Below are 13,445 nucleotides of genomic sequence, written 5' to 3' on the forward strand. Positions count from 1 at the left end.
TTGTGCGGAGAAATGACGCGCGAGCTGCGCAGCTTTCTGACATCCCGCCTGCTGTGGACAACAACAAGTCAAAGGTGAATTTATTATTACTGCGTCGAGGAAACCTCGGAAACCTCGGAAACCAGCGGTCTACCCGTGCGGGAGGCATGCGGTAACTCCTCCCCTCACGCGGCGGGCTGTTACGTGCCCTGTCCCCCCCCTCCCTCCTCCGGAGCCAGCAGCAGCGCAGCAGCAGCACAGGAGCTGCCGAGCCTCGTCTCTCACGGAGGAGATCCCGAAAGCCGGAGCTAATTTAGCTATACCTCCATACAGCCATGGCAGAAAACGCCGGCTTGGATAACCACCGCATCAAGAGCTTTAAAAATAAAGGGCGCGATGTCGAGGTGAGCTGACACGCCGATACGAGCGTAAACGAGACGGACCGAGTTAGCGTTGCATTGAAAAGACGTAAGTCCGCGGGCCTCGTTGGGGAGCCTGGCCCCGGCTGCAGCTGCCAGCTAGCTAGCTAGCTAGCTTATAAGCTACAGTCAAGATTTCGCCATCAAAAGTGTCCACTGGCCTGTCTTGCTAACGGCGAATACCCCTCGCAGTTAAGCTGTTGTGGTGATTGTTGTTCAGTTAATACCGGTTAGTTCCCAATACCGGACTGTTAGTGTATGTGTAAAGACTTAGTAACATCACAGTTGGACCGTCTCAATTCTGAGAATTTAAGAGCAGGCGATGTAGCTAGCTGTCACTGCCAGCTAGCGTCGGCAAGCTAGTCGGATGGACGCCGGTCGCGAGCGCGGGTGGGCCCGACCGGCACCCGAGATCTGACGTTTGCTGTGTTTTACAACCAGCGTACCTCAAGTAACGACCGACACCGGCTTGGTAACGTCACATACACGTTTGTGGTCATCCGCAAACCATCGTTTTATGTTGAATCGCAACGACCGGTCCACATCCACCCAAACCAAACACCGCCCCTCCTTGTTAGCTCGCTGTCAAGCAGCTAGCGCGTAGAGCCAGGTGCGCTAACCCGAGCTGCTAGCCGAGCCTCCAAACGGTAACGATGCGGTGACCTTAGTCTTACGGTCTGCTTTGGAGAGGAAAACGGCCCGAATGACACCATTTACGGTCACGAACGTACTGTCTGAATCCCTCTGAGAGACTTGGACGACATCGATTTAGCAGTATTAATAATAACCTGGTCCAACGATATTATGTTATCCGGCACATTTCTCAGTGGTTACACTTTGACTTGACATTGCTGTGTTGACATAAAGGTGAAGCACATTTGTGATTTGCTTCACCGTCAAGTCGCAGAGTATCCTAGTGCCATGCAACTGCTGTCAAATCTAGCACGTTACAGTGAAACGAGGGCTGTTGCAGCCAAATTCAACTAACAAGTCTGACTTTAAGTATTTTTGGACAGCATTTGTCTGTAATTCCCATTGAGTATGATGACAAACCATTTGTCAAAGGCTGTGCTCACATAAGCCAAGATGAACGAAGCTATCAGGGTTGGATCCGTCGATGAAACTGTCAAAGTAACACATATCTAGACTTGTTGAGGGTATATTGTATATATATATATATAATCATTAGTCCTATGGGTTATGTATATACTTTGCACCTTTACCAACAATAACTCAATAAAGATATGTTAAACATGGCCCTTCAAAATCTGTCAGGATGATGCCCTTTCACCTTGAAATGCTTAAAAGAGCAGACTGATGCCACATAGGTGGTTGTTTTGAAACTTGGAGTGAGTGGGACAAGCACATGGCTACTATGACAGGCTGATTTCGCCAAGTGCATTCCTGATGCTATTTCAGGCGTCTTCGATGTCTGACCTGGGTCCCCTTAAGAGTCTCTGCATGATTTTGAGTTTTCCTAAAGAGATGAGTCAGACTACAGGAGGGGAGAACATGCCAGTTTGGGTTTTATTTATTTAGGTCAGGCATAACAGATTGCTCTTCATTTCTGACATCGGTAGGAGCAGCTTTGAATTGCAAAGCAGTAAAGTCTCACATGGTGCGGGCCATAAGCTCCTTTCTTTTCCATGATATAATATAGAGCGTGCTCATGTCTTGGATTGGTCAAGCGTTTTAGCCTGAAATATCATATATAGCTTGTCGTGTAGAAATGCTGGTTTCATTAAGTGAGTCTTTTGAGTCCTGTGCCTTGATGGGCTTCAACAATTTAGTCTTTATTGCCGTATATTCTTTGTTTTGGGACGGTTGATATTTGGGGACATAAACCAAGCACATTAGGCAAATTTAAGCCAATTAAAGTGAATTTCATTCTTCTTGACATCCAAGCTGGATGATTATTATGTTTGATGTTCAGCAAAACATCAAACATAATAATCGGTCTGTTAGTTTTAAGGGACATTTTAGTTTTTAGCTCAATGTAGTGGCATGCTTGTTTTGGAGGGTTTGGGAGACACCTCTGTGCTCCACAGCCTCTTGAGTTATGACTGCCCCAGATTACGTAAGGGGCTATTTAGGAAAGCAACATGAACCTCTTCAAACAGTCACAAGATCTTAAACCATTTCAAACTGTTCAGGATGAAATGCAAAACCACCCGGCAGTCTTTCCTCACTCGTTCTGTTTTTTTTGTTGTTTTCTTCATCTCTTACCTTCAAATGTGTCTGTGTCTAAAATGGAAAATACAAGTCATCTACTCGCCCCATGTTATAGTTTTGTCATTTATGAATGTTTATGAGAGTCCAAAACATGTTTTAGTAATGAAGTGTTTATTCTATTGGAAAATGGTACAATTGTATTTGATGAATTATTAGATAATTTTGCGTGTATATTTTACACTGGCTGAATATTTTAAATATGTCAGAGAAAGCTATTAACTTACTTTGGGTTTCTTTCATACAGACTATGAGAAGACATCGAAATGAGGTGACTGTTGAGTTGCGAAAGGTAAGAAAAGACACACGCACACACACACACACGTGCACACACACGCGCCCTAGACCAGTCGAGTTGGAAAACAGCTAAAAACTCAATAAGTACAGAGTTAAGCATTTAAGTTAATGGCATCTGGAAACTCGAGCTGTTTGTGAATAATAGTCCTTAAGCCTCAAGTGAACTGGCTCATTATTTAAACATGGGATGTATCTATTGATGGATCTATTTCTGTTGAGTTTCTTTAATTGTTTAACATTTTCTGTAATTTAATAGTGGAACCAAAAGATTTTGTGGCTTCTCTTCTGATTGCAATTGTTTGTCACAGGGGGAAATAAATAGGTTGTTTAAAAGATTTACAGAATAGAATAGTAGAATATCTTTAATGGGGTACAAGGAATTCTACTTGGCGTGTATTCAATTTGGCCAACACACAATAAGTTCCCGAATGATTTTGCGCTGCAACAAAATTTCCCGGGTTCCCGTGTTTGTAGTTGATTTGCTGCTCTCATAGTTCCAGCTCAGAGAACTAAAAGGAAAGAAGAGCTACCATTTTTTTATGTGCTGCTATTGTCTGTGTTGATTGTTGGAGCAACACATGAACAAAGGGGCACATACTTTCAAACGACATGGCACAATGTGCAGTTTGTGCACGTGACATCTTTTGTTGTTGTTGTGCTCCTTTTTAAGGTCTAAACGCACAGAAAGCGACACATCGCCTGCTGTACATGACCGGCCTCAATTCATGCCCCAACATCGCAGAACTTTAAGGTTTTTTTTTAACTTGACCTAAATAATGAAGGTCCCAGTTAAAGAATCTAAAGTGGATAGAATCAAATATTTATCTGATGTGGATGAACATTGAACTCGATAATGTGAAGTGTGTATTGGCATCACGTTATCTACTAGAGAGACTACGTAGCATTCTGTTTAAGTTGTTGGAATCTACAAAAACACTCGTGCAGGTTTACAGCGGTGTCACAGAGTGAAGCTCATAAATTCACCTTCTGCTGAGCGCACGGTCCTGGCACACAACCGACAACCAAGTTTATTTCTTGGCCGTACATCAAGTGACAAATGGAATTTCTGTTAAGTAGTGATAGCTGATGTGACCTTCTGCTGGCAATGTTGATCATTTCTAACCCCTGAAAGCGACAATATTATGCGACAGTATTATGAATGATTCATTAATAATGTATTTCTTGAAAAACATGTCGTCCTCTGAGATAAAAAGCCATAGATTTTCCTTTTAGCTCTTTCCAAACGGATACTGCGGCTGCAGAAAAACAGCTGTGGTTCGCTAGGTTCCAAAACCAAAACAAGGTTGGAGTAAAAAAGTCAAAACAACCTCCCTTGTAACACTTATGGTGCGTGTTCGGCCGTATAAAACAATTGTTGCATATATTCAGTGTGTTCGAACCTTCACTGCACCATGGGGCTTAAAAGCCAGCAATTAGATTAAAATACCAACTCTGTGTTTACATCGACTTCAGCTGAACACTGTAGGATTTTCCACATAGTTTAATTGTATATTCTTGGCAATCACAGAAAAATTGAGAATGTAATAAATACATTGAGATCATCAAGAATTTGTGCATTCAAATTGTCAACAGTCAAATTTGAATTGATGAAATCGTGAGACCGGTGAAGAGTCATATAATATAATTTGTAGTTGTTAATGTCCTGGAGTAGGAAAGACATCTGCAGGTTGTGGAAGAGGAAGCCCTCTTGTTCAGGGACGTGCTGCCACACAAAATGATATCGATCGAATTGAACCTTTTTGCACAGTGAAAATGTGTTTGTGACATCCCGTCATGGCAAAAAAGTGACAGGCTGTCAAGAAAATGCTGGCGCGTAAACACCATGTTAGATGGTGCGCAGATCCACTTGCATGTCTTGGTAGATGGCCTTCTAATGATTAAAAAAAACACAGAGGCATTCTGCTTTCAGAGAAAGTCTGAGAATAGAGGCAAACGAGCACGTAGAGACATCAGAGTAGCGCGGACGTTTTGGAGAACGCTGACAGAGCCGGGGATGTTAAGACATAGGACGTCATTGCTATGAAATACTGAGGTGCTCTCTCGTCTAGCACATTCCTTCTGGCTGGATCACAGCAGAGAGAAGCACTGCACCGGTTGATTAGTCATCAGTGACGCACATCAGCATGATGCACTGGAATGTAGGGCAAGGGAATCTCCTCCTACGCCGACGCGGATGCCCTGTTTATTGATGGGACATGCGGGTCTTTCTCCTCGTCTGCATGTGTTGTCTTGTTTCCATGCTGAATACATGTGGGTTGAGCAGGTTAGAGGATTAAGGGTCAGTGTCCCTCAAAGATGTGCGTGTTTGCTGTTTGGACTAGCCTGCAGGCAGATTTCTAACATGTAGGCTACATTCCATGAAGTAAAAGTTTCTGGGGGGGTAATTGTTTTTGAGGTGGGCATGGATTCACTGTCACTTTAAAAATTCATGAATGCATTAATGAACACTTTCATCTCCTCTCTTCATTGCCTTTCTGTCTTTTTTTTTCTTCCTCTTGTCAGAACAAACGAGACGAACATCTACTGAAGAAGAGAAATGTCCCGCAGGAGGAGAGTCTGGAGGACTCTGATGTCGACTCAGACTTTAAAGGAGTAAGTGTGTGCTGCAGCGGGAGAGATTTATTGAGACTGGACTGTGTGGTTAACAAATCAGAAGGGTTAAAATCAAGTGGGCAGTGTATTGGATTCAAGCTGCGTGTGATGCACACCGCTTCAGCAACAATGAAATGTGTCTTCAGGGAAAGTTCTGTTTCCACTGGGAATGTCTCCAAAATAAAAGCACGGACAGTGCAAATGATACATCAATGCATGTTTGTGTTATTTTTGTTGTCGGTTATTATTGGTTAACTTCACGGTGAGACTGAAAGTTAATTCTCAATCTTGGAAAGAGCAGATGACACAAACATCCCATGAAATCCCATCAGCCTCCGAGGAATCTCAAAGACGAATATCTGAAGCAGATGATTGAAGGAATATTTTTAAAGATATGTTTTGTGTAAAAAAAACAACAACAACCCTCTAATTATTTGTATTTACTGGAGAGTGTAATGTACAAATATATCTGCGTCTGTAGTGTCGGCTGTATGTGGGAAGAGATGTAATTATCTCCAAAGCCCTTGACTTTTAACTATATACGTTTAATAGATAAACTAATGACATGATGACGTCTAGCCTGCAGGGTGAGCCAGTGGTGAGAAGGGAAAAGAGTCCTGATCAAAACAATGAATGACTGTGTGCCTCCACACATCCAAACTGTTTCATCTAAAGTTATTGTTCTCTCTTGGTATTAGCTCTATGCAAACACTCTGACGGGAAACAAGAGGGTGGAGCTCATTGTAAACTGGCTCTAAACATTTTGCATGTTGCTAATTTTCATGTCATGCATCAAGGTGCTCAACTTTGAATGCAGACTTGTAAACAAAAAGCACATTTTTGTGACGCTGCAAATGTATTTATAACACCTGCTCATGTTTTTCATAACATAATAACGTGATATTATTTCATGGAAATTATATTTGTGCAGAATTATATTTTAATTTGAAACACTAACACCTGAATGGGAAGTATTCAGTGTCTTCAGATTGAGTGTTTGAGTAATTCACCTTTGACTCTGCTGATATTCCTCTACGTTTCTCTTTGTTCAGCAAAACGTGACGCTTGATGCCATCTTACAGGTGAGCGTTCAGTCTTCTGTTCATAATGAGCTAATCCCAAATGTACCAACAATGGCTCCTAAACGGTTTGTTATGTCCTTTACTACCTGTCACTGCAGAACGCTACCAGTGACAATGCACTGATCCAGCTCAGTGCTGTGCAGGCAGCCAGGTAAGTGACTGAAGGAGCGCATTCACACAGACAGCAACTGTTTAAAACATGAAATAATTGGACATGAAGTTCTTAAGGATTTCTTTTTCCTGCTTTCTGTCAGAAAACTGCTCTCAAGTGACAGAAACCCTCCCATCGACGACTTGATAAAGTCTGGCATCCTGCCCATTTTAGTCAAATGCCTGGAAAGGGACGACAAGTAAGTCTTCTCAAACGCTTTGTGTTTGTCTTCGGTGTTCGTCTGCGCTGCGATAAACTGAGCGTCCTAGACTGCAAACTGCTGCGATAGATTACTGACGCTAGTCAAGTCACAGGCTTTCTGTGTGTGTGTGTGCATGTGTGTGTCCCACTGTGTCTACACGCGAGAGTGTGTGGAAGCACGCAGGGCCGTTAGCTGGTCCTCTCAGGCCAGGCCAAGCCAAATATAACGGCATTCCTGTCTCTCGCAGTTCCCATATTCCCAGGACCTTGTGTTCACTGAGGGGTGAGAGTTGTGGTGGAAGAATTTGTAAGGACCCACCATAGCAAACAACTGCAGATAGCAAAGTGCAAATGCAGCAATGCAGTATAAAGCATGCGCCTCTATCAAGAGAACGTGATTGTCTACTATGTTGCCATAGCGTTATGGTGGAAAGCCAAGCCAGCTCGGCCTCATGATGTAACCACGATGCAAAGTACAGCATGAAGATGAGCCCCGGGAAATTCCACTATTCTCTCCTTGGCGGCGGGTTACATCACATCACACCCCGCTTCCTGCTGTCCATCCCTCGCGCCGACGCTCGAGACACCAGGAGGAAATCCAAAGGCAGTGCGTTACCTGATGAAATATTCAGTGGAACAGACACGCTCAACACCCTTTGCCACGATTCTCCAGCATTTGGCTGGTGGGTGGCGTGAGGATCATCTGCGATTGTGTGATTTCTAATATTTTGTGTTTCATACATTTAAAAAAAAAAAATCTTTTGAGAACAGTTGCAGTGCCAAACCGCTAGATATCTACACCGCTGAGCCGGTGCCGGATGTATTCTCGACCACTCAGACTGTTTTCACCAGGATTTCATATAGATAGCGATGATGAATCTTTTTTTTTTTTTTGAATAATAATGAAAAAATTTGCCGGGTTCCGATAAGAAAGAAGCTTTTGATTAAAATAGTTTTGAGACACATTGCTCTGGAAAGCCCGTTTGGTGCTGGAAGGCCAGAAAAAGATGAGTGTGAAAGGTTCAGAGGCGGAGGGGGAGGGGGGGGGGAGGGTCACATAATGGCAGCTGAGAATTCAGGAAGTTTAACATCAATATTACGCATTCTAACTATCCCTCTCTTTTCTGTCCTTCTCTTCTGTTGAATCTAAATGAGCTTTCTTTCTCTCTTTGACTTGTGCATTAACTGGTTTGGTTTCCTTCGTCCTGCAGTCCGTCTCTTCAGTTCGAGGCGGCGTGGGCTCTGACCAACATCGCCTCTGGGACGTCAGCGCAGACTCAGGCTGTCGTCAAATCCAGTGAGTCGACCCCGAATTCTGTCCTCTGTGTTTTATACATATATACTGTCTGAAATCTGTTTGTTTTTCACTCAACGAGGCAGTCAGTCTTTTTAGGGGGATTGTTTGTTTATTAGATAACTGAATAATTAGTTTTGAAGCAAAGCCAACATGACTGTCTCTGTAACAGATGATCACATGAGGGCTGATCATGGTTCCCTCCGGAGGTGATATGCAGTTTCTTAAACCACGGCACACAGTATGCAACTGATACTTCTACATATGAGATATATTTTAGCATCTAAATGACAATTCTCCACCAGATATTTTCTTATTCTGCTTGGCCTAAGTAACTTGAGTTTAGCTAATATTCGGAGGATATTCTGGGAATTGAGTGAGGTAATGAATAAGTAAGGAGGCGTGAGGGAGACCTTTTTGGCCTAAAGTCATGACGTACATGTCCAAGCTCAGCCCTCTGAGAAGAGCTTTAGAGGCAAAGGAAGAAATCCTTTAATTGTGACTCTTGGGAGTTATCACAGTCATGGATTTGGGTTTTATTTTGGCTCTCTGACTATGAGCAACAGGGTTTGTTTTTTTTAATATTGACATACGTCACCATGGGCAAATTTTAGATGCGTTGATGTTTGTTTGCAGATGCAGTGCCGCTGTTCCTGCGGCTGCTACACTCTCCCCACCAGAACGTATGTGAACAGGCTGTTTGGGCTTTAGGGAATATTATAGGTGAGTGGTATCTCTTAGTTGAAGTGTGTTTCTGCATTTATACTGCATGCAACTGTTTAGAGTAGTGTTGACCTCTTCCTCCTGCCTGCACAGGTGACGGGCCACAGTGCAGGGATTACGTCATCAACCTGGGCGTGGTCAAGCCCCTGCTTTCCTTCATCAACCCATCCATCCCCATCACCTTCCTCCGCAACGTCACCTGGGTCATCGTGAACCTCTGCCGCAACAAGGATCCACCACCGCCGATGGAAACGGTGCAAGAGGTGTGTGTGTGTGTGTGTGTGTGTGTGTGCGTGTGCGTGCCAGACAGATGGATGTGTCGGTGTCTCTGCAGGCTGAGTCACACAGAGTTTTTGCAGCATCTCATCAGAAGCCAACGCAGCCTCCTCACTCAGGGGAATTTCTGACTATAAAGCTCCTGATGTGACATTTGAAGTCTGGATTTGACAGCTATTCTCTTTGTGATTTTGTTTTGGTCTTCTCTCTCTGCCCTGGTTTCTGCCGTCATCAAATCCTCATATTCCTCTGCCTGCATGCACTCACAACCTACTTTTCTTTCCCCACAGATTTTGCCCGCCCTCTGCGTGCTAATATATCACACGGATATAAATGTAAGTATCGGAGCGACGGGACATTTTTTTTAAATCCATGGTACAGGATTGCTTAGTTTCTGTTTCACGAGTTTTGTGCGTCTGCGTGTTCAGATCCTCGTTGACACCGTGTGGGCTCTGTCCTATCTGACGGACGGAGGCAACGAGCAGATCCAAATGGTCATTGATTCTGGAGTCGTTCCATTCCTTGTGCCTCTCCTCAGTCATCAGGAGGTCAAAGTGCAGGTGAGACTTTGTGTTATTGATTTGAATTTGTTCGTCTTTTGGCTTTTGTAGCGACACTGAGATGAATCTTTGCATTGCAGACGGCAGCTCTGAGGGCGGTGGGGAACATCGTGACGGGGACGGACGAGCAGACGCAGGTTGTGCTGAACTGTGACGTCCTCTCACACTTCCCCAACCTGCTGACGCACCCGAAAGAAAAGATCAACAAGGTGCCACAGCCTCGTGTTGTTGTCTTATGGCATCGTCTGGAAGTGGCAGTTAAAGTGTCCACGGCTTCGATTTGCAGTGAAGTTCATGATATTTATGAGAGCTTTTCTCCAGTAAAGTTAGGAAGTATTTATCTGCTGCAGGTTTTTTTATTGCATTTATCCCCTTACTTATTCACTTTAGCTGACAGTCGAGTTGGTAGGTACATTTGTCATTGTTTATAATAAACAATATATATATATATATATATATATATATATATATATATATATATATATATATATATATATATATATATATATATATATATATATATATTTGAAATTTATTTATTTATTTTATTTTTACCCTGATTGATTGCAAGCTGATTTAATTGTGAAGGGGCTATAGCCAGATTATATCCACAACCAAGTGTAAAAGACGTATGGAATTGCAGGGTAACACAAAAAAATATAAATATATATTCCACAAAGTATTTGGAGAGTGAATCAACATCTGTATTCTATGTTTACTCGTCCAGTAGAGAAGAAAGACTGTGAGTGTGATGTGCAGCCGGTTCTGAGCATTTGTGATTCGTCCGTTTGCAGGAAGCAGTCTGGTTCCTCTCCAACATCACAGCTGGGAACCAGCAGCAGGTCCAGGCTGTGATAGATGCTGGACTGATTCCCATGATCATCCACCAACTGGCCAAGGTTTGTGCGAGGTGGAGGAGCGGAAAACAAATCCCTTATATTCATTTTTTCCACAACACATGGTGTAACACAGACTGTTGGCATCCACTGCGAGTGTTCGGTTGCTTTGACTCATTCTGTGTTTTCGAGCCAGAGAAGCAAAACAACTCTTGAAGAAATTAATTGAACGCTGAATTCAAACGTGGCCTAGATTGTCTGTGCGCCTCAGCGTTGTGCTGCTTTATGAAAGACGGGCTATATGCGCATCTCAGTGACAGCCTGTCTCTCCGCAGGGTGACTTTGGTACACAGAAGGAGGCAGCGTGGGCCATCAGCAACCTCACCATCAGTGGGAGGAAAGACCAGGTGAGCTGTGCTTTGGGACCAGTGAGAAAGACACCTGGGGCTTGTTTGAATACATTTACTCTTAATGTGTTTTTATTTAACCTGCAGAAATGCAGCATGTCATATCATCATGCAATAAGTACATGTTTACTCGTCCTCATTATTGAAGGATGAAACTAGGTGAAGTTGATGCTTGTGATGACATTACAAGGCGTGTTCCACACTTGTAACCATGTACCTGTGTTGTAATCAAGTATGGATGTGGTATGTGTGGGTTTGTGTAGGTGGAGTTCCTGGTGGAGCAGAACGTAATCCCTCCCTTCTGTAACCTGCTGTCGGTGAAAGACTCCCAGGTGGTGCAGGTCGTCCTGGACGGCCTGAAGAACATCCTCATCATGGCGGGAGACGAGGCCAGCACTATCGCCGAGATCATAGAGGAGTGTGGAGGTCTGTGTCTGGCTTCATCTGTTTTAATTACCTCATGAATCTAAGTTTCATTTTTATTCTGGGAAAATTGGTTTAGGTTGTTGTTTGTGTGACTGGTTGAAAGATGCGTTTGATCTAATGTGTGTTAGGATTGTTTTGAAATCTGGACTCGATTACTTTAGTCTTGATCTTTTATGCAGCCTGTGATATAAATGTGTTTATATAACTGTTGAAAGGTGGTTTGGTATGTGGTTAGAGACATCGTTTTGAATTGTTTGAGATCGTTTTGATCTCGAGTCTGGGCTTGATTGCTTTGGTCTGCGCCTTTACATAACTCGGGGGGAAATTCATGGTCTTCCCACAAGTTTTTGCTGAGGGAAACTGCTTGATCACTTCCGTGATTAGTCCATATTTCGACCGCCTTCTTGATTGCATAATTAAACTGTCTATGTTCCTGCAGTTTCCAGCGTTCATGTTGTTCCTTAATGAAATGTTGTCATTGTTTTGTTTTTTCAGGTTTGGAGAAGATTGAAAATCTGCAGCAGCATGAAAACGAGGATATCTACAAACTAGCCTTCGAGATTATTGATCAGTACTTTTCAGGAGAAGATGTAAGTTCATCCCCAGTGACCATGGGTTTGTTTTTCCTGCTCGGTCAACACATGCGATCTCACAGAGTCTGTCCCCCTTTTTCAGATCGATGAAGATCCCAGCTTGATCCCCGACTCAACTCAAGGAGGGACCTTCAACTTTGATCCGGCATCCAACATGCAAACGAAGGAGTTCAATTTCTAAAAAGCCAGGATGTTTGGTTCAAACCAGCTGCACGGGTACTCTGTAATCACCGCAGACATTCATCCATCTCTCCTCCAACCTGGCAACCTGGTACCGAAGGATTTACTTAGCATCACTTCAACATGGAAACTCACCACTGAAGGATTTACCCACCCACCTCTGCACTGCGGGGTGTTTTTGTTTGTTTTGTTTTTGTTTTGTGAATGGTCATCCTTCACCGTACACGGCGACCCTGAACAGGTGTCCTGGTCCGTCAACGGGCTCCATCAGCACCTGGCAACCCGCATCAGGAGGGTTGTCGCTATTCTCTGCCAGAGCGGCGTCTAAATATCACAGAAATAAAACCAGAAGGAAGAAAAAGCCTTCCTGGCAAGATTTATTTGCCAAATGTCAAGTCTTCACAAAGACACAACAAGACACACAAGAGCATTTTTAGACACACACACACACGCACACACACACACTTTTTGACACTTAGGATTTGTGTGCATACTTCTGGTAGAAGCCATCATATCACTTATGGGGAAGAAATACTGCTGTTTGTTTGTGGTTTATTTTTGTGCTTTCCCTCCCCTGGATTGTCCTCTGGTGTTACTTCACCTACGCGCACGCACACGGACATACGAGTACACACACGTCGACACACTTTAGTCACACAGATTCCCGATGGCCGGGCACCCCGATGACACCCTCTCACCCAGTTTAACGAGTTGATCCCAGAGCTTAGCCGCGATTAACCGCGGCCCTCCAGGAGCGTCCGGAGGAGGGAGGAGAAGGGCTCCAAGGCAAAAAGAGGACTCGACTGACGGGACTTTTGACTCGATGACGTCACTTTTTTTTAAATGTGACAACTGTTGAATTATCAAGCTTAACAAAAAAATCATAAAAATGTGAAGAAAATGCCATAATTATTTCTTTCAACCGTAAAAACCTGCTAACGGCTAACTGCTTCTGGTTCAGCAGAGCGGCGACAATTTATTATTATTTTTTTTTTACGGATGTGAACACCCGTCATGGGAGGAGGCTCAGAGACTTCAGAGAAGAGGAACATGTCGGCTCTGCAGGACGTCCCGGAGCGGCGTGAGCTCGGTCACGTCCTGTGATCCAGTGACGCGCTCGCTTGGGACTCTCCTGTAATGTGAAACTTTGAAAGGGAGGGAAGGGAGGCGGGGCTAAAA

The 13,445-nt window shown here is 43.7% G+C and overlaps 1 protein-coding gene across 1 annotated transcript; it reads left to right on the forward strand.

Moving 5' to 3' along the window:
* Positions 1-156: 156 nt before the first annotated feature.
* On the forward strand, positions 157-12,904 carry kpna3 (karyopherin alpha 3 (importin alpha 4)). The gene is made up of 17 exons (XM_068572164.1): positions 157-383; positions 2,875-2,919; positions 5,448-5,537; positions 6,590-6,619; positions 6,718-6,770; positions 6,874-6,969; positions 8,183-8,268; positions 8,902-8,988; positions 9,082-9,251; positions 9,555-9,599; positions 9,693-9,824; positions 9,905-10,033; positions 10,619-10,723; positions 10,996-11,067; positions 11,331-11,493; positions 11,989-12,083; positions 12,169-12,904. The coding sequence occupies exons 1-17, from the start codon at positions 315-317 to the stop codon at positions 12,265-12,267; spliced, it is 1,566 nt and encodes a 521-aa protein (XP_068428265.1). The 5' UTR covers positions 157-314; the 3' UTR covers positions 12,268-12,904.
* The last annotated feature ends 541 nt before the right edge of the window (positions 12,905-13,445 follow it).

Source organism: Clinocottus analis, unplaced genomic scaffold, assembly GCF_023055335.1.
Source record: "Clinocottus analis isolate CAN_PGR_092001 unplaced genomic scaffold, fCliAna1.0.p SCAF_12, whole genome shotgun sequence".
Classification (NCBI taxonomy): Eukaryota; Metazoa; Chordata; class Actinopteri; order Perciformes; family Cottidae; genus Clinocottus; species Clinocottus analis.

What these genes read in the sequence shown, in the direction of transcription:
- kpna3 (XM_068572164.1), top strand. Translation starts at nt 315, where the DNA reads ATGGCAGAAAACGCCGGCTTGGATAACCACCGCATCAAGAGCTTTAAA. An exon ending in AGTGCTGTGCAGGCAGCCAG is followed by an intron (nt 6,771 to 6,873) that starts GTAAGTGACTGA and finishes GCTTTCTGTCAG; the next exon opens with AAAACTGCTCTCAAGTGACA. An exon ending in CGAAAGAAAAGATCAACAAG is followed by an intron (nt 10,034 to 10,618) that starts GTGCCACAGCCT and finishes GTCCGTTTGCAG; the next exon opens with GAAGCAGTCTGGTTCCTCTC.